The sequence below is a fragment of the Bidens hawaiensis genome, unplaced genomic scaffold (genome assembly GCF_021521415.1).
Source record: "Bidens hawaiensis isolate Kalapana, Puna unplaced genomic scaffold, B.hawaiensis_p1.1 tig00034591_1, whole genome shotgun sequence".
Classification (NCBI taxonomy): Eukaryota; Viridiplantae; Streptophyta; class Magnoliopsida; order Asterales; family Asteraceae; genus Bidens; species Bidens hawaiensis.
The window spans coordinates 65,780-90,941 of NW_027505329.1; the positions used below are offsets into that span (position 1 = coordinate 65,780).

Here is a 25,162-nt window from a genome sequence, read left to right on the forward strand (position 1 = left end):
AACATAAGATTTTTCATACATAGCAGTCAATGAATGTTTCTTCTTGAAGAAGAAACAGATTATAGATGTTTCTTCATGAAAAAGAAACTCATCATATGATTTGGTAAATAAACAGAAAGACTACGGGTCTAAATATTTTATTCAAACAAATGATCAATCAAGGTTTAAAGCTATCAAAACCAGACTAAGGGTCTGTAGCCGGATCAGATGACGATCCGGATATTTATATACCTATTTTATTATAGGTCAATCAATCAATCAATCATTCATTCACAGTCAAGGTTTCAAACGAAATCACCATATCATTCAGAACAGACAATCACAGGTGAATACGTTAACCTTTTCAATCAGTCAAAACATATTATACTCAATGAGATGAACGGGTGTTTGTCTTAACGAGTCAATCAATGCTTATATGAGATCGAGTAATCTCTAAAACTTTATAATACAAAGTAGAAAATAAAGACAACTCGGACCGAATACACATGTGTCTGGATCCAAACATAACCATTCAGCCTAATCATTCTAAGACTACGTGGTCGCGGGCTAATGGTCATAACTATTCTCCCGGAAAGGGCTACGTGGCTCGGGAACAATTGTGTGTGTAGGGCAGTGGTACATAGACCAGAAGTAGAAATGCTTCTGCTGAGCATGTAGAGAAAACTATATTTGTATTATAATGTCATTCAAAATGTTTTATTGAGTCATACGTGTTCACTAGCATATAGCTGATGTATTTTTCCCCACATTTCAGGGAATACAGATTAGTACAGGTAGCAAGACATTCATGGAGTTAGATGCTCGCAAGGTAATGATGGCTCAGTTTTTAATTATTAAAATATTGCAAACGGTATTTCAACAAGCTTTATAAAACATCGGGTATTTATTATCCGAGAAGTTTTCAAATGAATTTAATATTTTATTTAATTAAAGTCTTCCGCTAAAATAACTCGCAACTCTGATGTATTTACAAAACAGGTACCAACTATTGGTCATACGCCTAGGCCCTAAACCGGGGTGTGACAGTTTCCAACACCATCCTTGCGTACTCTTTCTTGCTATCTCGCACCTATAGTACGAGTATAACTTTTATTAGTCGGATATACAATCCGGCTTAAGACCTTTAGTCTTATTATCTCGATGAACCTTTAGTTCGTTTCTTTTACTTTAAAACCTTTAGTTTTAAAAGCAATATTTATAAACGTTTAGTTTATTTACAAAAACCCGACGTTTCTTCTTTTCTAAGAAACGTATTCTTTTTCTTTTATTATTTAAGAATACATTTATTACTTAAATAATAATCATAACAAAGAGTTATATATATATATATATATATATAATCACACACACACACACACATATATATATACTTATACTTTTATATTTCTTTTCTTTTCTTTGTTATATATTTTCTTTTCATAAACATCGAGTATAATTCTGACTTTGGGCATTAAGCCTTTATAATATTTTATTATTATTTTAGTCGGGTAGTAAGCCTTACCTTTTCTCGGCTTATAATTCCCTAGATACTCGAGCAGCACTTCTACGCCGCTTAGCCTTTTCAACACTCGCCTTTATCGCCACTTCACTTCGGCACGCAAATCGAGACACCCAATCTTCTCGCACGCACTTCGAGGTGATCGTCGGGTTGTAAAAATGGCACCCCCTTCTTGCTCGGAACGTCGTCGGGGAGTGGTACGAATATCGAGGTATGGCACATTTATCGAGGAATCCGGGCACGGTTTCGAGGTTTAGAGAGATGTATGAGAGCAGGTTGTGAGGTGTGAAGTTATCAAACCCGGACCTTGCTATTTATAGGCAAATTTTGGGTCCCATCGCGGTACGCGCCCGGCTCCTTGGCACCCGTCGCGTACCGCGACATAGCCTTGATGAGTCGCAACGTAGGTCTGCCACGTGTCACCACGTGGCAGACGGTGTGCCACGTGTTAACACGTGGCGGAAGACATGCCACGTGTGGCCACGTGTCGGGACACGTGGCGACCGGTGTGCCACGTGTGGACACGTGGTTAAAAGGTGTCAGGCCACGTCATCGCGGTACGCGATGACGTAAGCTCAACGGCGATCGCGTATCGCCGTTGACGTCGTCTAGAATCTTTGACCAAGCCCCATCGCGCTACACGATGGGCTTGTCCCTTGTCCCGTCGCGTAGCGCGGTAGGACAAGAAATCAGATTTTTCATTTTTAACCTTGGAGTTTGGATTTTTTGCAGAATTAGTCCCTTAACTTTGGAAAGTTGACATTTTTGGCCCAAAATTCCCGTGGTGTTACATCCTCCCCACCTTGAAATAAATCTCGTCCTCGAGATTGCCTCACGAGAATAAGTGGGGGTATTTCTTTCTCATTTCAGACTCGAGTTCCCAAGTATACTCGGGTCCTCGTCGAGAATCCCGTTTTACTTTCACTATTTTCAAGGTTCGTCTTTTGAGCTTCTTAAGTTTTGAATCCTCGATTTGAATTGGGCGCTCAACAAATTTTAAGTTCTCATTAATTTCAACATCTTTTAATGGAATCGAAAGAGATTCCTCGGCTAAACATTTACGCAGATTCGAGATATGGAATACGTCGTGTATCCCTTGCACTTCCTCGGGTAGTCGCAATCGATATGCGATGGTACCAATTCGTTCAAGTACCTCAAAGGGTCCAACGAATCTAGGACTTAACTTTCCTTTCTTGCCGAAGCGGACTACACTTTTCCATGGCGAGACTTTCAGAAGAACTTTATTACCGACACTAAACCCTAACGACTTTCGACTGACATCGGCTAACTCTTTTGGCGATCACGTGCCATCTTAAGTCGTTCTCGGATTTGAATAACTTTGTCGGTGGTTTCTTGGACTATCTCGGGTCCAGATAATTGATTATCTCCAATTTCAGACCAACACACGGGCGTTATACATTTTTGACCATACAACGCCTCGAACGGCGTAGCTCGAATACTTGCATGATAACTATTGTTATATAAAAGTTCCATTAGGGGTAAGTGGTCATCCCAACTTCCACCTAAGTCTATCACGCAAGCTCGGAGCATGTCTTCTAACGTTTGAATTGTTCTTTCGCTTTGCCCATCGGTTTGCGGATGATAGGCAGTGCTAAGGTTTAACTTCGTACCTAGCGCTTGTTGGAAGCTTTTCCAGAAGTGAGACGTGAAACAACTGTTTCGATCAGAAATAATGGACAACGTACCCCATGTAGGGCCACAATATTGTTAACATAGATACGAGCTAATTTGTCCATTGAGTAAGACTCATTGATGGGTATGAAGTGTGCGGACTTTGTTAATTGATCCACAATTACCCAGATTGCATTATGTTGTCGAGTCGTTTTAGGGAGTTTGGTAATGAAATCCATGGTAATCAACTCCCACTTCCATACGGGAAGTTCGGGTTGCTGAAGCAATCCCGAAGGCTTTTGGTGCTTAGCCTTAACTTTTAAACACGTCAAACATGTCGCCACATGCAAAGCGACATCTCTCTTCATTCCATTCCACCAATAGTTCTTTTTAAGGTTATGATACATTTTGTCGCTCCCGGGATGCATCGTATATTTAGACTTATAGGCTTCGTTTAAGATCTTCTCACACAATCCTCCAACAATTGATACCCAAATTCGGTTACCCATTCTAAGAATACCATCATCACCTTTGATTAACGAGTCAATGGTGCCATTACGTTTTTCATCAGAGATTTGGTTCTCGTTGATCGCTTGAGTTTGAGCTGTAACATCCCGAAATTTCTAAAGTAATATTTATTATATTATTTTGTCGGGTGAAATAAACGAGTTAGTGGAACGATAATAATAATAGCAAAATATGAAGACTTAGTAGGATAATTAGATGGGATTAGATATGGACCAAAACGAAATATGGGCCTTCGGTCCATGGGCTTAAGGGAGTATAAATACCCCCTTAAACCCCAATCCTTTCCATTCCATCCATTTATCCATCCTAATATCTACACACTCCAAAACACACACAACCCGAACCAAGATCCAAAGGCAAGGACCCGAGCTCGTTGGTGCTAGATCGTCGTGACAAACCAAAGCAACACGACCAGCTCGTGTTCGTAGTTCGACTCATTTACGGTACGTTTATATCGAGAACATGTTCGTTTAGGTTTGGATTAGTATAGAAATGATAGATCGGTGTTTGTATGGTAAAAACGAATCCTACAAAGCTAAACTTACTGAAAATGGTTAAGATTTGATGGGTTAATCGATTGATAAAAGAACCCGTAACCTATATGCCTAAATCGCACCCCTTAAACATCGATGTTAGGCCGATTTGATGGTTGGGGTTTGTATGCGCTGGTCAGACGATTCCGTGGATACCTAAATCGAGTTATTTGGTTAAGAAACGAAGATGATTAAGGACGAACAGTAGCTGCAGCCGACAACTTCGCCTGCAAGCTAAGTTCGCCTGATGAACTTCGCCTGCAAAGCTAAGTTCGCCTGATGACAACTTCGCCTAAAAGCTAAGTTCGCCTGATGACAACTTCGCCTAAAAGCTAACTTCGCCTGATGACAACTTCGCCTAAAAGCTAAGTTCGCCTGATGACAACTTCGCCTAAAAGCTAAGTTCGCCTGATGACAACTTCGCCTGAAGCTAAGTTCGCCTAAGGTTTAACTTCGCCTAGAGTCAAGTTCGATTAGAAAATAAATTAAAACGATAAGTAAAAGTAATCTAATACTAGGCCACCAGATTAAATCAGGCGAGTATTGATACGTGTAACTTATACAGTCAGCCGAGCTCAGTTAAAGAAGGGATTTACAACTATCGGAGGAAGAAGAAGAGTTCAGGTGAGTTTCTAGCCCCATTCCTTGTTATGTTTTCGGGGCTGTGTGCATACTCGATGTGTTGTTAATACATTTATCCTAAGTGATAAGTGTATGCCATATGTGATATATGTGATGGATATGAATGATTGCTTGTCGGTACGCGAACGATCTTCGGATATTGCGCGTACTGTCAGGTTAAAAATAAAGGTACGAATATTATATATCGAAGATGTGTGAACATTACAAATGAATACTTGTCGGGGCGTGAACAATCTTCGGATATTGCACGTATCGACAAGGGGTATGGTTGTTAAATGATTGATGTAAAGAACGCCTAGAGTGTTCTTATGCTATAATGTAATTATTGTATATGTGAAGTATGTGTATACAGGTACACGAATGGTATGTGAGTTCTACGTTCGACATAGTAAGTTAGGATGGCAAATCCCTCTAGCTTTTGTCGGACATAGACTCGGCTGGTGATGGCGTAGTTAAGGACTGCGGGCCTTATACGTAATGTAGATGATAGATGTAAACATAGATAGGGACGGTGGGCCTTATACGTGTTACAGATAATAGACGACAACGTAGTTAAGGACTGCGGGCCTTATATGTAAAGTAGATGATAGATGTAAACGTAGATAGGGACGGTGGGCCTTATACGTGTTACAGATAATAGACGACAACGTAGTTAAGGACTGCGGACCTTATACGTATTATAGATAGGCATCAGCATAGGAAAGGACTGTGGACATTATACGTGCTGTATTTGTATTGTGGTAGCATAAGGGAGGACTGCGGACCTCGTACGTGCTATGGTTTAGGTTGCAACATAGGGAAGGACTGTGGACCTTGTACGTGTTGTGGATGTAGGATGGCATAGGAAAGGACTGTGGACCTTATACGTGCTGTATTTGTATTGTGGTAGCATAGGGGAGGACTGCGGACCTCGTACGTGCTATGGTTTAGGTTGCAACATAGGGAAGGACTGTGGACCTTGTACGTGTTGTGGATGTAGGATGGTATAGGGAAGGACTGCGGACCTTGCACGTACCATAAATGGTGAACATAGGTAAGGACTGCGGACCTTTTACGTGTTCACGACCTTGAGTACAGGTATAGACGGCGGACTATGAACGTACTCTCGGTAGACTGAGGTTAGTGATTGTAGATATGTATGTATGTATGGTAGTAAGTATGTATGTAGAACAGAAGGGTAACTAGTTAGGTATGGATATGTATCTTCGGATATGTATGTATGTGTATGTATTGTATGGCGTCCGATTAACTAGAACTCGCTCAGCGTAGCTGACTTTTAGTATGCACGCAGGTGAGTAGAATGAGACAACTAGCTTGAGCGGGCACATGGTGGGCGAATAGGAGACTGGCATCTGAAGACTCAAGGTGTTTTAATGTAATTGACGTTTATTTTTAAAGACAAGAATGTTTAATTAAGGCAAGTTTTGGATTGCTGTAACGTTTCATGAAAGTTTTTATATTCCGCGAAAGTTTTAATGAACTCTGATTTGTAAGAACTGTGTTTATGAGTAAATCCGACGCTAAAGTAGGGCTACCGGGTTCGGGGCCTTACATGAGCGGATTTGATTTGGTCAACGAGATCGATTTGAAGTTCTAGCCTTAACGCTCGGACTCTTTTTGGCTTTTCGTGCTCTTTTCGACTTAAGGCATCAGCCACAACGTTGTCTTTACCTTCATGATAAACTATTTCGCAGTCATAGTCGTTAAGAGTCTCCATCCAGCGTCGTTGGCGCATGTTGAACTCCTTTTGATCAAAGATGTGTTTTAAGCTCTTATGATCGGTGTACACGGTAAATCTTACTCCATAGAGATAGTGCCTCCATATCTTAAGTGCGAAGATTATGGCGCCTAACTCTAGATCGTGAGTCGTATAGTTCTTCTCGTGTACTTTCAATTGTTGAGAGGCGTAAGCGATTACTTTCTTTCGTTGCATCAACATACATCCCAAGCCGGAATGAGATGCATCGCAAAAGACAACGAAATCTTCGATACCTTCTGGCAATGCCAGTATGGGAGCTTGGGTAAGCTTTTGTTTAAGTATATCGAATGCCTCTTGTTGCTTTGTTCCCCATTCGTATTTTATTTTCTTTCGAGTCAAGGAGGTTAGAGGAACAGCGATTCGAGAAAAGTTCTCGATGAACCTTCGATAATAGCCGGTCAATCCCAAGAAGCTTCGAATCTCGGTTGGCGACTTCAGGATCTCCCACTTAGAGATAGCTTCAATCTTAATGGGGTCTACTTGAATACCATTGACTTTGATAATATGACCAATAAATTACACCTCGTGCAACCAGAACTCGCATTTCGAGAACTTGGCGTATAATTTCTCGATCCTAAGAGTTTCAAGTAACGTTTGAAGGTGATTCTCATGATCGGCCTTAGACTTAGAATAAATTAGTATGTCGTCAATGAATACGATTACAAACTTATCTAAGTAAGGCTTACAGATATGATTCATCATATCCATGAACGTAGCCGGCGCATTAGTAAGTCCAAATGGCATAACGGTGAACTCATAATGGTCGTACCTTGTTTGGAACGCGGTCTTTGGAATGTCTTCGGATTGAACCTTAAGTTGGTGATAGCCGGAGTGGAGATCGATCTTGGAAAAGAAGCTAGCACCTTGAAGTTGGTCAAAGAGATCGTTGATTCGAGGAAGCGGATATCGGTTCTTGATGGTAACCTTATTGAGAGCTCGGTAATCGATGCACGTTAGCATGGATCATCCTTCTTCTTGACAAAAAGTATCGGCGCTCCCCATGGCGATAAAATTGGTCGTATAAATCCTTTCTCGAGAAGCTCGTCAAGTTGTTTCTTCAGTTCTTTCATCTCGGTTGGTGCAAGGCGATATGGAGCTTTGGCGATCGGAGCAGTGCCGGGAATGAGATCGATTCTAAATTCTACCTCGCGGTCGGGAGGAATGCCGGGGAGTTCGTCGGGAAAGACATCGGCAAAATCGGAAACTACAGGAACGTCTTTGATTTCTTTAGGTTTAGATTCTTCGGTGACGTAGGCCATGAATGCTAAGCATCCATGATTTAAACATTTGTTAGCCTTTATCATTGAGATTAGGCTAACTTGGCCAGCGTCTTTATCCCCTTCGATTCGTATGGTACGTCTGTCCGGGGATTGGAGTTCAATGGTCTTACTATTGCAAAGGATACGGGCATGGTTGTCGGATAACCAATCCATCCCCAACACAACATTAAAACCAGCAAGAGTCATGGGCAACAATTGAATAGGTAAAACGTAGCCGGCTAATAGGATTTTTCCGTTTTCTAATGCTTCGGAGATTTTAACAATTTCACCACTAGCGGTCTCGACGCTTAGAGTTTTATTAAGTTTGATTAAGGGTTCGTTTAATAGACTACAAAACTTATAATCTATAAAACTTAAATTGGCTCATGAATCAAACAAGACTCTAGCATAGGCATTGTTAACAAGGAACGTACCGGTAATGGTTTCCAGTGTGTCGGCCGCTTTCTTCGTATCAAGGACGAACACTCTTGCATTGCCCTTCTTGGGCTCACTCTTCTGATCGCTACCACGCGCACCACCGGCCGCGGGTTTATTCTTGGGACATTCAAAGCTAAGATGCCCCATTTCCTTGCAATTGTAGCAAGTCATTTTCTTCTTCCAGCAATCGGCCGTGGCGTGGCCGAGTTTGTGACATGACTCACAAAGACGGGGAGTTAGAGGGCATCGACCCCTATGTTATTTCTTGCAAGTTTTGCATTGTGCAATGCCGGAGTTGAAGCCCGACCTTCGTTGGTCGACTCCCTTACCCTTAAAACGGGTATTTCCCTCCTTCTTCGTATCTTGCGTCGACACGACCTTCTTATCTTCTTCTTTGTTGCGGATCATTCCGCCCATTAAGTATCCGGCCAACTTCATCGCGGAGTCGGCGGTTTGAGGCAAGTGCAACCTCACCATATCACGAATCTCTCGTGGCAACCCCCATATGTAGCGTGTGACTTTGCTGGATTCCGGGGTAACTAGTTGGGGCACCAAGCGAAAGTATTCGTGGAATTTGGTATTATACTCACGAAGGTTTGTTCCAACAACCTTGTGAGATAGGAACTTGGTTTGGATTTGGTCCGTTTCATGCATCGGACAGAATTTCGACATTAACAGTTCCTTAAACTCGCTCCATGACAACCCATACATTACTTCCCTTCCTTTACTCATGATTAGTGTGTTCCACCACTCTAGTACTTCGCCTTTGAACATAAGGGCGGAGTATTGAATCTTCTCTTCTTCCGAACACTTGCTCGTGATTACAATCGTCTCCATCTCTTCAAGCCACCTTACAGTCGCGATGGCTCCCTTATCGTCGTGGAATTCTTTCAGCCCATAGTACTTGAAGTCTTTGAACGTACACCCACCAATCTTAAGCCTTTTAAATTCTTGACGAACGCCTCCATCAGCGTTTGATTCATGTACACTCTCATCTATGTGCGAGGGTCTAGAACGGGGTTTGGAAACAGATTTTAGAGAAGGATTAGCCGAGTGGGAATGTTTTGTTTGTCGAGGTTGGTATCAGAGCCATCGATCTTAACGAATTGGGTATCATAAAACAATACCCAAGCTTCGATCCAAGCATAGGAAAATAATTTACTTGTTTATTTGAATAGGGATAAGATTGGTTGGTAACCTTTTCTTTCCCTCTCTACATTCTAAACCACCCAAATATGTCTTATGAGAAATTAATGGAGTATTATGACCGTGAAGCAAGAAGAGCAAGGAAATACTACAAATTCCCAAAAGACGTCATGGATGAAGATTACTTTGAGGCCTTCTTTAGCCACGACCAATACATCGAACGACCCAAACCGATATACTTCCCCGGGACTGAGCAATGCCCAATTAAATTACCCGATAGTCCGCCACCACCAAGAATCGAACCCTCGAGACACTCGAGCTATAATCCACCCACAATGCCTATGTATCAACCCACGAAAATACCAGCATACCACCCCTCGGAAATTCCCACCTACCAACCACCACAATACTACCCAACCGGATATTTTCCAAATGCACACCCATCCTATACCTTCCTTTCAAACCGACCCATAAAGGAAGAACCAAAATCCCCATCCTCCGATTGTATGCAGTGCCACTCCGACCAGCGAATGTGGCATACTGGGAGCTCTACCGCTCATGAAGTCAACTCACAAACTAACAATTAGGGGTGTTCAAGAAATCCGAAATCCGAAAAAAACTGAAATCCGAACCGAAACCGAAACCCAAATAAACCGATCCCAATTCTTATTCGGATATTCGGATCGGATCAATCCGAATAACTATTTCGGATTCGGATCGGATACGGATATGGAATTTGAAAAAATTCGGATTGTTTGGATTATTCGGATATCCGTTTAATCCGAATAAAAAACATGTTTTTAGTGGTATTTTCCGGTTTGATATATTTATTAGACTATTATTTGAAGTTTAAACTTTAAATTTGTGATAAGAGTAATTCGTATTTTCCGGTTTGTATGTTTATTGTGATTCGAAACTATTAAATGTTAGAAACAAAAAAATACGGAATTTTTTTAGGTTTATTTCGGATTATTCGGATATTATCCGAATCCGATCCGAATTGAATTCGGATAGATTCGGATCGGATAGGAATATTCCTAATTCGGATCGGATTTCGGATAGGGTCAAAAATTTTCAAATCCGAATAACCCGAACCAAATAACCCGAATAATCCGTTATCCGATCCGATGAACACCCCTACCAACAATGGCGAAGGATCATCTCGCAAACTAAGAATGAGGGTGACGATGCCTTACGAGAGTTTCAAGATGCCTGCAACGATCAACGAAGCCACTCAGTATATGGAAGAGGAGGAAGAGCCTATGGAGGAAGAAGAGGAGGATCCTATGAAAGAAACCGAACCGGAAGAAGAGCATCCCGACAACCCTAATTGTTTATTGTCACACCCCCATCTTAGGCCTAGGGGCGTGACTCGACAGTTGATACCACATTTGTAAATAAATCAGAGTTACGATTGTTAGCGGAAGACTTGATAAAATATAAGGATTTAAGTTGTAAAATATTTACATTACAAAATTCGAGACAAAAGTCCCGATTGAATTTACTTGTTTGTAAGTTTCACAAAAACATCATATTTTATATTTAAACAAAATTATCCGAGCCATCGGATTCTTGAGCCTTCGTCCTTTAGCTCTAATCTTGGTTACCTGCAAAATGTTATAAAAATATGTCAGCAACGAATGCTGGTGAATATGCTGACGTGAAAACATTTTCTTTTACTTTGTTACCCCTCGAGGGTTACGCATGCCTCGGCCCATCTTGGCTTAGGAATAACAAAGTTAAAACAACATCATTATAAACTCGAGCCTTTACCTAGGTCACCCCAGCAAGACACCGCAGCGTCTCGACGTACTTAGGTACCATAAATATACACAAGGTCATTCTCACTCGAACACACTTTGGTTCGGCCCATCGTGGCTGTAGGTCGTGACCAGGCGTGGTGCGATGTGCCCACAGCATTTACCACATATGTAAGGATCCAGACAAACGTATACTACAGCCTGAGGGCTAGGCTTTTACTTTTATTAATAATATTTTTAGAGACACTTAGTCTCATGTAAAGTTTTACACATAACACGTTTATTTATTTGAAAACAAGTTTGTAAAAGTGGGGCGTATTCACCTTTGATCGGGATCGGTTTCCAACACCGTCCTTGCGTACTCTTTCTTGCTATCTCGCACCTATAGTACAAGTATAACTTTTATTAGTCGGATATACAATCCGGCTTAAGACCTTTAGTCTTAGTATCTCGATGAACCTTTAGTTCATTTCTTTTACTTTAAAACCTTTAGTTTTAAAAACAATATTTATAAACCTTTAGTTTATTTACAAAAACCCGACGTTTCTTCTTTTCTAAGAAACGTGTTCTCTTTCTTTTATTATTTAAGAATACCCTTATTACTTAAATAATAATCATAACAAAGAGTTATATATATATAATCACACACACATATATATACTTATACTTTCATATTTCTATTCTTTTCTTTTCTTTGTTATATATTTTCTTTTCAAAAGCATCGAGTATAATTCCGACTTAGGGCATTAAGCCTTTATAATATTTTATTATTGTTTTAGTCGGGTAGTAAGCCTTACCTTTTCTCGGCTTATAATTTCCTAGATACTCGAGCAGCACTTCTACGTCGCTTAGCCTTTTCAACACACGCCTTGATCGCCACTTCACTTCGGCACGCAAATCGAGACACCCAATCTTCTCGGCATGCACTTCGAGGTGATCGTCGGGTTGTAAAAACGGCACCACCATCTTGCTCGGAACTTCATCGGGGAGTGGTACGAATATCAAGGTATGGCACATTTATCGAGGAATCGGGGCACGATTTTCGAGGTGTATCGATGGCACGAAGTTCGAGGTTTAGAAAGATGTTAGAGAGAGGTATGAGAGCAGGTTGTGAGATGTGAAGTTATCAAACCCGGACCTTGCTATTTATAGGAAAATTATGGGTCCCATCACGGTACGCGCCCGGCTCCTTGGCACCCGTCGCGTACCGTGATGGGACCCATAATTTTCCTATAAATAGCAAGGTCCGGGTTTGATAACTTCACATCTCACAACCTGCTCTCATACCTCTCTCTAACATCTTTCTAAACCTCGAACTTCGTGCCATCGATACACCTCGAAAATCGTGCCCCGATTCCTCGATAAATGTAGGTGTATCGATGGCACGAAGTTCGAGGTTTAGAAAGATGTTAGAGAGAGGTATGAGAGCAGGTTGTGAGATGTGAAGTTATCAAACCCGGACCTTGCTATTTATAGGAAAATTATGGGTCCCATCACGGTACGCGCCCGGCTCCTTGGCACCCGTCGCGTACCGCGACGTAACCTTGACAAGTCGCAACGTAGGTCTGCCACGTGTCACCACGTGGCAGACGGTGTGCCACGTGTTAACACGTGGCGGACGACATGCCACGTGTGACCACGTGTTGGGACACGTGGCGACCGGTGTGCCACGTGTGGACACGTGGTGAAAAGGTGTCAGGCGTGTCAGGCCACGTCATCATGGTACGCGATGACGTAGGCTCAACGGCGATCGCGTATCGCCGTTGACGTCTTCTAGAATCTTTGACCAAGCCCCATCGCGCTACGCGATGGGCTTGTCCCTTGTCCCGTCTCGTAGCGCGATAGGACAAGAAATCAGATTTTTCATTTTTAACCTTGGAGTTTGGATTTTTGGCAGAATTAGTCTCTTAACTTTGGAAAGTTGACATTTTTTGCCCAAAATTCCCGTGGTGTTACAATTATAGTCGTCAAGCAACTTTTTTCAGAGTTTCACCTCAAAGTCTTCAACGCTCAGCTCAGCATTGATATTATTAAAGTTATCAACATGGTTCACTTCTTTCTCTTTTCCTTTGAGGGAAGCTTGGTACAGTTCATATAGATGTGGAGCTGTGCGACAAGCCTTTGCCCAGTGGTTCGTACTTCCACACCTAAAACAAGAAGTGCCATTGTTTTCGGACCTACCAACTTCATTCCTTTTGTTGTGTTGGTTGGAATTGTTATATTGTGGAGCATGGTAATTGTTGGATCTCTTGCTACGGCCACGGCCACGACCACGACCACGACCGTAAGATTTAGTGTTCCATTTAAATGAATGGTTACGATCATTAAAATGCCTTTTGTCAAAACATCCACGGCCTCGTCCACGACTTTGTTCCCATTTATGAACAGAATTTTTATGAGAATTTTTGTGAGCAACATGTGTTTCTGGTATTGCTAATGAACCCGTGGGATGAGATTGATGATTTTTCATCAATAATTCATTATTTTTCTCTGCTACAAGGAGTAATGCATTTAGATCAGAGTATCTCCTAAAATTTTGCAAACGATAATGTGTTTGCAAGTTTATATTTGATGCATGAAACGTGGAGAAAGTTTTCTCTAACTTTTCTTCCTTTGTTATGGGATACCCACAAAATTCTAGCTTTGAGCAAATTCGGTATAAAGCAGAGGTGTAATCATTTACCCTCTTAAAATCTTGAAACCTAAGACTGTTCCATTCATCTCTAGAAGTAGGAAGTAAAACTTCTCTTAGATGACCAAATCTGCTTTTCAAATCTTCCCATATCATATATGGGTTAACACAATTAAAATACTCATGCTCTAGTAATTCATCAATATGTTTATGGATGAAAACATCAGCTCTTGCTTTATCCTGGTCAGAGCAATCATTGTATTCTTGGATTGTTTCTAACACATCCATTGATTTCAAATGTCTTTTGACATTTTCTGTCCAAGACATATAGTTTTCTCCAGAAATGTTGAGTGCAGGGAATTCAAGTTTTGATATATTTGACATTTTGTTGCTAGACATAATAGAGCAAATAATAAGATAAATATTAGAATCCATATATATCAATCAACAATGAGATACAATACATTGGTAGGCTATAAACATATAAAAGAAAAAGAAAATGTCGAAATCTTCAGATGAGAGATTAAAAATTAGAATGAGAAGTAGTATAAGCATTATAGTGACCAACAACAAAACCGGGTGAATCATTTTAAAAGCTTTATCTTGGATAAATTTAATACGAAGAATGTTTGTTGTAAATGAAATGGAGTTGATAATTGGTTATTTATAGTGAAAATTTATAACCGTTTTACAACGGCTATATTACCGTTTTATAACGGTAATATTACCGTTTGTATGTGTGTGTGTGTATGTGTATTAATGTAGAAGAATAAAAGAAGATAAAAAACTATTATTAGATAATACATAGAATTAAGAATGTTAGTATGCATAAATAAATGTTAGTAAGCATAATTAAATGTTAGTTAACATAAATATAAAAGTTACTTGACAGAAATATAAATGTTAGTCAGAAGTTAGATAACATAACAGGAAAAGTTAGTTGCATAAATAAATGTTAGATGCATAAATAAAAGTTAGATTGTTAGTAGTCCCATAATCGTCAAATGTCCATAATAAGGTGTCATTTATGTTTTATAGAGTAATTATCTTCTCAATGTATATTATTGAATTCTATTGATTAATAAAGTATTTACCTTGCTTTAAGATGAATATCTTTTGTGGTGGATATACCTTCTTGATTTAGAGCTTCGTGCTGATAACGTGTTATAATTTTAATAACAATGACAGATTAGTAATGATATTAAAAGAAGCTTGGAGATAATGATAATAGATATTGTTTTTGAGATGATATTACTCGTACATACATTCAGTATTGGTTTGAAAATTTCATCCACCACTTGCAAGTTTCTTACCGACACTCTTATAACATCCCGGTACTTTTTGCATGTGACGGTATTTTTTCTTTTAAGTTGATGAAACATTAAAAAACAGTTATATAATAGAGATAAGTAGTATTTGTGTTGATGTGTTGAACTGGCAGATATAAGTTGCAACAATGGTTTGAGTAATAGTCCACTTGACCACTAACGCCTGCAAAATCGTCTGCGTCCAAATCCCTAACCCGGTCTTCTTTTTTACATTTAACTTTATCAGACCAAGGGCTAATTTGGTAAAATCATGTCGAAATTGAAAACCCTATATGTCATGGTCCTTCACCTCATCCTTCGTTCGATTGCAAGCCTTTATTCCTTGTCCGACGACAACACCCCTCTGCTTCTCCGTCATTCAGCTTCTTACTCGTGTGTAACACAATGGCAGAGTTTAGAGTGTATGCGATAATCGACATTCCACACATTAGCGGTTAACTAAAGTAAAATAAAAATTATAAAATAGTTAGAGATTAATTTATTCACTAATACATCAATAAATCAATAAATATAATATAGCTTCTAGTAGTTTTACAAATAACTTTTTACTGATTAAAATATTTATATAACAGTCAAAATGGTTACTAAATATTTAATAACTACCGTTTCAATTTGGTTTCTAATACTGTAGCAAATAGGAATCCAAGGGGAGAATTGTGTATTGGTTTCCACCGCACCGTCACTCTGGAAACAAGCAAAGATACATGATATTACTTAATGAAACTCGTATAATTTCATTTAGGCCCTTACACTATGTCAATATGTCCCAATTACCCCCTTTATATTTTTCACTAATAAGTACTACCCAAAGGAATACAATGTGATTGTTTACATAAGAAATCGATTAATATGCGTAAAGATTTATTTGGAGTATTTTAAACTCATAGCTGACCATTCAACGTGATAGACCCGTCACACGGAACACATGTTCTAAATTTCAGCATAACCTCTTAAACAATAAGCTCATAATCGATCAAATGAAAGAGGATAACACTTACTGTATGACACTGGTAACAATATATGAATATCTATATTATGGACATATTTTAAGATGACATAATCTCACATATATAATTTTTATTGTTATCTTGAATGGATAGGTTATCTAGTTTTAGATAAAGGAGCTGGTTTGAGATGTATAAAAAGTTCAATCAATAACACTGCTATCGAGAAACTTGATTTTCCAAAAAAAAAACATTTTTAGTACTTTTGGAGTACTATACCTTGACATGCATACATGCTTGTACCTTTTCGGTTTGTCCAAGTAACAAGAGAGTCACATCGTTTGTGAAAATTTATGAATGTAGAGAAGGGGTCAACTTTGATCGGATTGTCCTAAGCAGACATGTGTTGAAGCAATGTGCAAGTGGTAGTGGTATTGGTAATGCTGTTAGTGAAGTGAAGCAGGAGAACACTACTACACTTGGGTTTTCAGCTTAATTATAAGCAAACCGTGGAGATACCTGATGTTGTTAGTTGTTAACGGTACTTTTCTCGTCGATGACTGTACACTAAAGTTCTATTTGATTCTCGTAGATAATAAGTTATGCAAATTGTTGTGTAAGCCTATGAGCAATTCGAACCAACTGTTCGATGATCTTGGTTTACCTGTAGCGTGACTAGTCTGACTTTAAAGTGGGTTGACGTGGATAAGATCATGTTGTCAGGACTCAACCTTTAAACAACCTGACATTATTGAGTATCTATACAATTACTACTATAGATGCAATTAGGGTTGTGCAAAACCACTTGAAGCTTGTTCGTCACTTGCTCGAGAAATGCTAGCAAATACTCACTTGTTTAGGCTTGGTTTGTAAACGATTTGATCAGTTCAGTTTGGTTTGCAAACAAGGCAAGCAATGAACAATGGTACGCTCGGTTTGGTTTGGTTCAATTGGCTCGAATCAATTAATTACACATATATAAATATAAAAAACACACACATATTATTTACAACAATAAATCTGTTGCTTATTGAAAATTTTAAAGTGAGAAGCTCGGAAATCGCTCTATGTTCGATCGAAAAATGTTTGGTTCGATTTTTTCTCGGTTTGATTTTCGCTTGATCTGTAATTGAGTCAAGCAACAAGAAAGTCCTCCCTCGATTCAGCTTGGCTTGTGAATAGCCCCGGATGCAATTTTCACATATATCAAACGACATTATAAGAATAAACCGCTTAAAACGTCCATAGTAAAAAAATAAAAGGGAGTATCATGCATGTTTATTCTTACAAAAGGACTAAACTAAAAAAAACTAACAAAATAAATAAAAAAAACGTAATATACAAACAATAAATAAACAAATAAATATAATAATAATATTAATCCCAAAAAGCTCAGCTGGAATCCTTGAGAAGAACAAAAAAGGAATAGTTGAAACTGAAATAGTAAGAGAGAGAGAGAGAGAGACCTATACATACAAATATATACACAATAATAATACTAATAATAATAATAATATACACGCACCAAATCCTCTCTGTTTTCATTCATTCTCCACTATCATCATCATCTTCTTCCACTCAATTCCACTAATCTCATCCATCCGATTATTAATATTCGAATTGATCGTAGTTTCTGCACCGAACGAATTCAATCAATCAGCAATTAGCAACAACTTGTGATCTCGCTGATTCTGTTACAAACGGTTACGGTATAATAATAATTACGTTTACTTAATTACTTAATAGTTAATACTTAATAATACTCTTATCGAATGCTTTTGTTGAATATAATGCAGATTAGATGTTTCTAGATTGGATTGATTTGAGATCTGATTAGGTTTGAATGATTAATTTGATGCTCGCATTGGTGTAATGAAGTAGTTTATGTGTTTTTGTTGTTTAATTGGATGTGTTAAGAGATTATGTATTAGCTGTGTTGCTTTTGTTATTATTATTATTAGTAGTAGTTACAGAGCAGGGTATCTAAGAAATTAGATTGAAGTATGTTATTATTATTATTATTATTATTATTACTGTTTGTTAGGTTTATATATGGAAAACTGGTTTGACATTTAAGAATGAAGAGATTCCGGATCTACTTTATTTTATAGATGTTGTTAGTGATGAGATAGGTACCGGTACGGTATTGGTATGTATTGAAAAATACTGATACCGAATACTGATATTTCGGTACTGGACCGAGCAGTACCGGTACCATTCAAATTACCGAAACTGAATGGCGCTGAATAGTGGCGTAGCTAGAAAATTTTTCCTACGGGTTCGGAAAATTTCGAGGGACGGACGACCGATTGTTTATCACTTAAATTTGGGTTTTTTACGGGTTCGATGTCAAAATACACTAATATATAACACTAAAACAAAAATTTGTACGGGTTCGGCCGAACGCGTTCCCTAAAGCTTCCTACGCCCCTAGTGCTTATGCCGAAAACATGAAAAAAACGGTACGGTATGGTACATGTATTTGGGAGAAAATGTTCATATAGTCTCGTCTCTTTGAATCAAATGCTTTTGTTAGGATTTGCTTAAACGAAATGCAGATTAGATGTTTCTAGATAGGCTAGTTTGAGATCTAATTACTTGATTAGGTTTATTACTCGGATTGCTGTAATTTATGTGTTTTTGTTGTTTAATTGGATGTGTTAGAGATTAGGTATTACTTTTGTTGCATTTGTTTAATTCTGTACATGTTAGGTTACCTATGATTACTTTGAGAGGTCACTAGTGTTGTTTATAAATTGTGGTGTATCTAGTAAAATTAGACTTAAGATTGTTTTGTTACTGTTTGCTATGGTTTGTTTATGGAAAGCTGATTTGACATTTAAGAGATTCTAGATATACTTTATTTTATAGATGTTGTTAGGCTATGTGTAGTGGATGGGCTACAAAATGGGGCGTTTTATGTCATGTGACGCCCAGTCAGCAAATAGTGGGTTTTGTTTTTGGGGTGTAGTGGTGTTGTAGCCTAATATATATACATATATATATATCACACACATAATAATATAATAATAATATTTCCCACAAACAAGCCGGCGACAAAAACATCTCGCCCACCCCCTTTCGCCCCTTTTGTCGCCCACGGGGACGGTGTTCTCGCTTAATTTCGCCCAAATTCGCCCATATTTCCTGCCCACTACACATGGCCTTAGGGATGAGATTGGTACCATACGATACCAAAAAATACCGATACCGAAAACAAGTAAAACCACAGTACCGATGTTTACGGTTTGGTATCGGTACCATTGATAATGCTAAAAATATCAAATTGAACGGCAACGATTGTGTTCGGTAGGTTCGGTAAAAAATGCTCATACCTATATGTAGTTATCACTGGTAGACATGAAGTTAGGCTGCAAAATTGAAGGTTTAAGATTATTATTACTTTTTGTTATTTATGAATAGCTGATTTGGCATTTACGAGATTCTGGATCTACTTTATTTTATGGATCTGTCGAAGAATACCGAAATCGAATGTCATGCTGATATTTTGGGTCCGATACCAATTAGTACCGGTATTATTGAAAATTCCGAAAATACCTCAACCGAAAATATGAAAAAACGTATCGGTGTCCATTGTGTTCGATAAGGAACCAGTATTTGGTAAAAAAAAGAAAATGGCCATCCCTAGATGTTGTTATCAATTGTAGACACGAAGTTAGGCTGCAAAATTGATGGTTGAGTAGTTTGTCTTGTTGTGTGTAATTTCTGAAATGTCTTGATGAATGAATTTCATGGGGAACTGTGAAAAAGGGTAGTCTTATTCTTGATTTAATGCATCTGTACTTGCATGTCTTTTTTACACTGTGGTTTCTCTTTTTGTGGTCTGTTTCATAATAAATAGTACTTCTTGTTACAGGTCAAAAAAGAGCATGGTTTTTTTATGGTTTTGCTAACAGACATATTTGTCTGTGCTGAAGCTTAGTGTTCAGTCTCTACCCTTCTGCACCTTGGCTCAAATGTCAGGTAAATTAATATAATTTCTTTACATTTTCAAATAACTCAGAGTTTGATTTTAAAATGTAATTGTGTATGGGTCTAGAAGGAATTGAGGCTTTTGATGAAACAAGAGAAAGGAGGTCAGATATTGAGGTTTCTGAAGATGAAAGAAGGCAATCTAAAATTGGAGCCTTGAAAAAGAAGGCAATAAGTGCTTCAAACAAGTTCACTCACTCACTCAAGAAAAGGGGAAAAAGGAAAATTGATTACAGGGTTCCTTCGGTTTCGATTGAAGACGTGCGCAATGCAAACGAGGAGAAAGCGGTCCATGAATTGAGGCAAAAGCTTCTTGATAGAGACTTACTGCCACCTAGGCATGATGACTATCACACACTGCTGAGGCTAGTATTTATACTCTCTCACTGTTTTAAATTCTAAATCATTGTCAAGCCTTTGCTGTTACATTTGACATGCCAAGAAACAAGATGAGTAATATGGGATTATGGGCACTTTCTTAAACTATTAACTGAAATTATAAAGGAACACACATGCTATATAAACACTAACATCGAAAGCACATTTTACGATTGATGTTAGTAGCTATACTAGCTAATCAGTTTCATGAGTTAACTTTATATTAGATATGGATTAGACTTTTAATTCCAAATTGTAGAGAGTATTTAACTATTTACTAAAGTTCATGTCAATTTCAACTTGAAGCTTAAGAAGTAGAAATACATGACCGGTTTGTATATTGTAGTAACATACATCGAGTCTTGAGATTTGAGAGGGTCAATATGCGAAAGTAGCTGATATTGTTGTCTTTATTAGGTGGTTAAATGATCAAAATTTAGTTTTATGATAAGAGCTCGAGCTCAACCTCTATATTTGATTTAATTTAGGTTCTTGACGGCGCGTGACTTTAACATTGAAAAAACCGCACGCATGTGGGAGGATATGCTAAATTGGCGAAAAGAGTATGGAACCGACACAATATTGGAGGTAATTAAAAAGATATTTAAAACTTCATAGTTCATACAACATGATATTCTGAACTGTATGCCTGTTTAAAACTAATAAAACACAGTTTTAGATAATTGCATCTAAGATATTAATTAACAATGGGAATGCTCAGGATTTCCATTATGATGAGCTAGAAGAAGTCTTGCAGCATTATCCACACGGGTACCATGGAGTTGATAAAGAAGGCAGGCCCGTTTATATTGAAAGGCTCGGGAAAGCACACCCTAGCAGGCTTATGCGCATCACTTCAATCGACCGTTACCTAAAATATCATGTTCAAGAGTTTGAGAGGGCGTTTAGTGAAAAATTCCCTGCTTGTTCTATTGCAGCAAAAAGACATATTTGCTCAACTACCACTATTTTGGATGTACAAGGCTTGGTATGCAAACTTTTTGCAGTAATAATAATAATCATTATAATTATAATAAAATTAAAATTAAATAATAATAATAATAAGGAATAATGTTAATATCATAGAATTTCAATGTGCAGGGCTTGAAGAATTTCACTCCAACTGCAGCGAGTATTCTCGGGGCAATGTCCAAGGTTGATAGTAACTACTACCCAGAGGTAACTAACTAACTCACTCTCTCAGCAAACTTGTTTTTCCAAAATTGCCCTATGTTATTGTCAATAATGTACTATAATATTCACCGGCAGACACTACACCGCATGTTCGTTGTTAATGCGAGCTCGACCTTCAAGAACTGCCTATGGCCCGCTGCTCAAAAGTTTCTTGATCCAAAAACAATTGCGAAAATTCAGGTAATTAATTGTGCTTTTGTATCTAAGAATTATCAACTCTCTGTAACAGTATCACTTACGGTTTGAATTTGAAGGTTTTGGAACCGAAATCATTGAGTAAACTACAAGAAGTGATTGACCCAAGGTTTGTTTGTTAACCTGGTTTTGACCTTTTGACTTTCCATTTACAAAAGATTTCTGACCTTTGTATTTTTTAGTCAACTGCCTGACTTTCTTGGCGGTACGTGCGTGTGTCCCGTTGAGGGTGGCTGCTTAAGGTCAAACCAGGGTCCATGGAATGACCCTGAAATAATGAAGGTGTGATTTTTTTTTTTAGCATTTATGTCGATATAAGTATATAATATTATTGATTTTTAAAACTTATTAATATAAATACCGTCTTTTTTGCAGGTTGTTAATAACGTAGAAGCCACATTTGTAAGGCAAATCACCAGTTTCTCTAATGATCAACAGAAAGTCGACTCGTACACCCAGATTTACCCCGTGAAGGTATATATGATATCCAAGTCAAACTACAACATTGACTTTCAAACTAGATGGTTTTCTTTAAATATTATGTGTATTTTTTAGGGGAGAAGAAGTGATATGTCAAACATAGAATCTGGATCAGACGTTGATGATCCTTATTCAGTAACTACTTTAAACGATCCTAGAATCTCAAAACTGGCGTCGGTTCGTGAAGAAGTAAGTAGTAGTAGTAGTAGTAGTAGTAGTAATAGTAATAATAATATCTTCCCACCGCTTACATTTAAACACAAGTTCATATTTCTATATTTCTACATGTGTTTGTTTATTATTATAATTTGAATTTTTTAACGTAAGTTTAATTCTGCAGGCGACAACATCCGATTCACCCACATTTTACAGTTGCAACGATCATTTTAGCCCGTTTGACCAAAGACAAGATATTTCTCCAAGTCAATCTCCTACTTCTAATATAACCGTTCACCATACAGAAGGTAAGTTCTGTTTGGTTGCAAAATAATTACAAGATACATGCAAATTAAACGAGTCTAAATTAAACTATAATTTTATTCTCGTTTAGGTACAAAATTTGTTATTCGATATTTGGATAGCATTCTCGAGAAGGTTGTGAAGAAGGGTTTCAATTGTATAGCAAGACCACTGGTTTCTTTGGTGGCAAAACTAATTGGACATATTTTCAGTCTACCAATTGAATATTATTCGAGAAAACAGAACAACGTATATCCAAACAATGCAGTGGAACAGAGTTATACACATGTCCAAACAGAAGCTATCAGGGAAAACCAAATACTTCCGTGCGTCGAACGCCTTCAAAAACTTGAAGAAATACTAGAAGAAATTAAGAAAAGACCTGCTCAAATCCCTGTTGAAAAGGAGCATATGTTGCATAATTCGTTGGACCGGATCAAATCAGTCGAGTTTGACTTAAATAAAACCAAAAGAGTATGTTTCTTTTAATGTATCATATATTATTATTAGAGTTAATTACACATATAACATATAGTCGTTGTGTGGGTCGGGCGAAATAACAGATTTGAGTACTAACTTTGAAAAGTTGCATGTTTCGGAATTGTAGTTATATTTTTGTAACAAGTTTAGGTATTAGTACTAACTTCTGTTAAGATTTCTGTTACGTCTAGACAAAAAGACCCAAATTCCCCTGACATTTAATAAAGAAATAGGTTGTACCTCATTTGAAAGAAATGAAAGCGCGGTTAGATTTTTTTAATTATTTGTTTTTTTATGTTCAAGGGTATTTTGGTCATTTTATCCAGATGTAACGGAAAAGTTAGCCTTTGTTACAAAGTTAAAACCACAAACACCAAACATGCAACTCTTCAAAGTTGGTGCCAGAACCTGTTACTTTGCCTGAACCACACGGACCGTCTTTGCAATTAACTATTATTATTATTATTATATTATTATTATTATTATTATATATGTATTTTATAGGTACTACATGCTACTGTGGTGAAGCAGCTTGAGATAGCCGCCTTGATAGAGAATTTGCAGCAATCCAAATTCCATGTAAAACTCCATTCCCTTATTTTTCGTTTTATAAACTATTAATTATTTGTTTAAATATTTTATTTATTGCGGGTGCAGAGGCGACTGATATGTTGAAAGAGAATGTACAGCTTAAATAGGAAGAAGTGAAATTAGTAGCATATAAATATATGGAGAAACTGCATCCATACAGACACAAATTACCCCCCTTTTACGAGAGGCGAGTATTTAGAATGATCATGTGTTGATTGTTTCTTAACTTAAATTTTAAAAAAGAAAAATGGTTACTTTAGATATGATTTTTCTACCTTTTTTATATGTTGCTTTGTTTTTAATCTTTTACGGTTCAATGTTCGGTTATCCGTAACTCTTTTGTTCGTTAAACTGTATGGACGTTTATTTTAAACATAGGATATCCTCGAATTACAGTTTAAGATTACGAATCAGAGACTAAGCTAGTTCCATTGTAGCGGTCGGAGTATTTTGACACTATTAAAGTAGATAAAGCTAATAACAGTAGGACATGATAAGATGCACCCATATTTTGACTCTTTTAAGTTATGGTTCAAGTAGTTGTAACGAATGTAAAAATATGCGACTTTGGTTAAAAAGCTTTGATTAGGGAGTTATGACAGTGTGCATCATCTTTTGACTTTCAACCAGTGGCAGAGCCAAAAAAAAACTTTTCCTATGGGTTCGGAATTTTTCGGTGGTCGATTTTTTTCCGGCGTTAAAAGGTTTTTGGGCTCGGATGGGTCGGTTCGGATCAGTCATTTGGTCAGATAAATAAAATGCGATATCAATATCATAAATTATAGTCAAACTCAAATTATACTAAGTCGGGTTGGTCATTAGTCAAACTGAGATTATATCGAGCAAATAGTTCATCAATAGCATGTTTAAGAGATAAATCCGGCGTATCCATGACATGAACTAAAAATATAAACCGTTCTTTAACAACCCAATTTATCCACATATCTCAACGGCAGAGCCATTTGTTTTTTTCTAGAAACATCCCTAGACTCGTCAACTAATAAAATCTTTTGACTAAATTTTTCATAACCAATGGGTTCGAATATTTTTTTTAAATGATATTGGGTTTGCTCGCTGAAAAAGAATGAGTTTGCTCGTTAATTCAATACTATATGTTATATATAAAACCAAATAAAAACCGGGCTCAGCCAAACCTGGTGGATAGCATGTTGCTCCGCCACTGCTTTCAACTTCATTTTCACCGTGTGAGTAGAGTAGCCATGCGGATGGAACATGTTCAAGCTCGTTGGTTTAAAGATAGCCGAGCAAACGAATAAACATGAACGTATCAAT

The 25,162-nt window shown here is 37.9% G+C and overlaps 1 protein-coding gene across 1 annotated transcript; it reads left to right on the top strand.

The window, feature by feature from the left end:
- The first annotated feature begins 17,604 nt into the window (after positions 1–17,604).
- On the top strand, positions 17,605–24,165 carry LOC143612445 (phosphatidylinositol/phosphatidylcholine transfer protein SFH13-like). Its single transcript, XM_077086432.1, has 15 exons — positions 17,605–17,808; positions 19,977–20,083; positions 20,160–20,457; positions 20,959–21,058; positions 21,192–21,458; positions 21,572–21,649; positions 21,740–21,844; positions 21,919–21,968; positions 22,042–22,141; positions 22,235–22,333; positions 22,415–22,528; positions 22,680–22,803; positions 22,890–23,272; positions 23,783–23,857; positions 23,936–24,165. The coding sequence occupies exons 2-15, from the start codon at positions 20,077–20,079 to the stop codon at positions 23,951–23,953; spliced, it is 1,818 nt and encodes a 605-aa protein (XP_076942547.1). The 5' UTR covers positions 17,605–17,808; positions 19,977–20,076; the 3' UTR covers positions 23,954–24,165.
- The last annotated feature ends 997 nt before the right edge of the window (positions 24,166–25,162 follow it).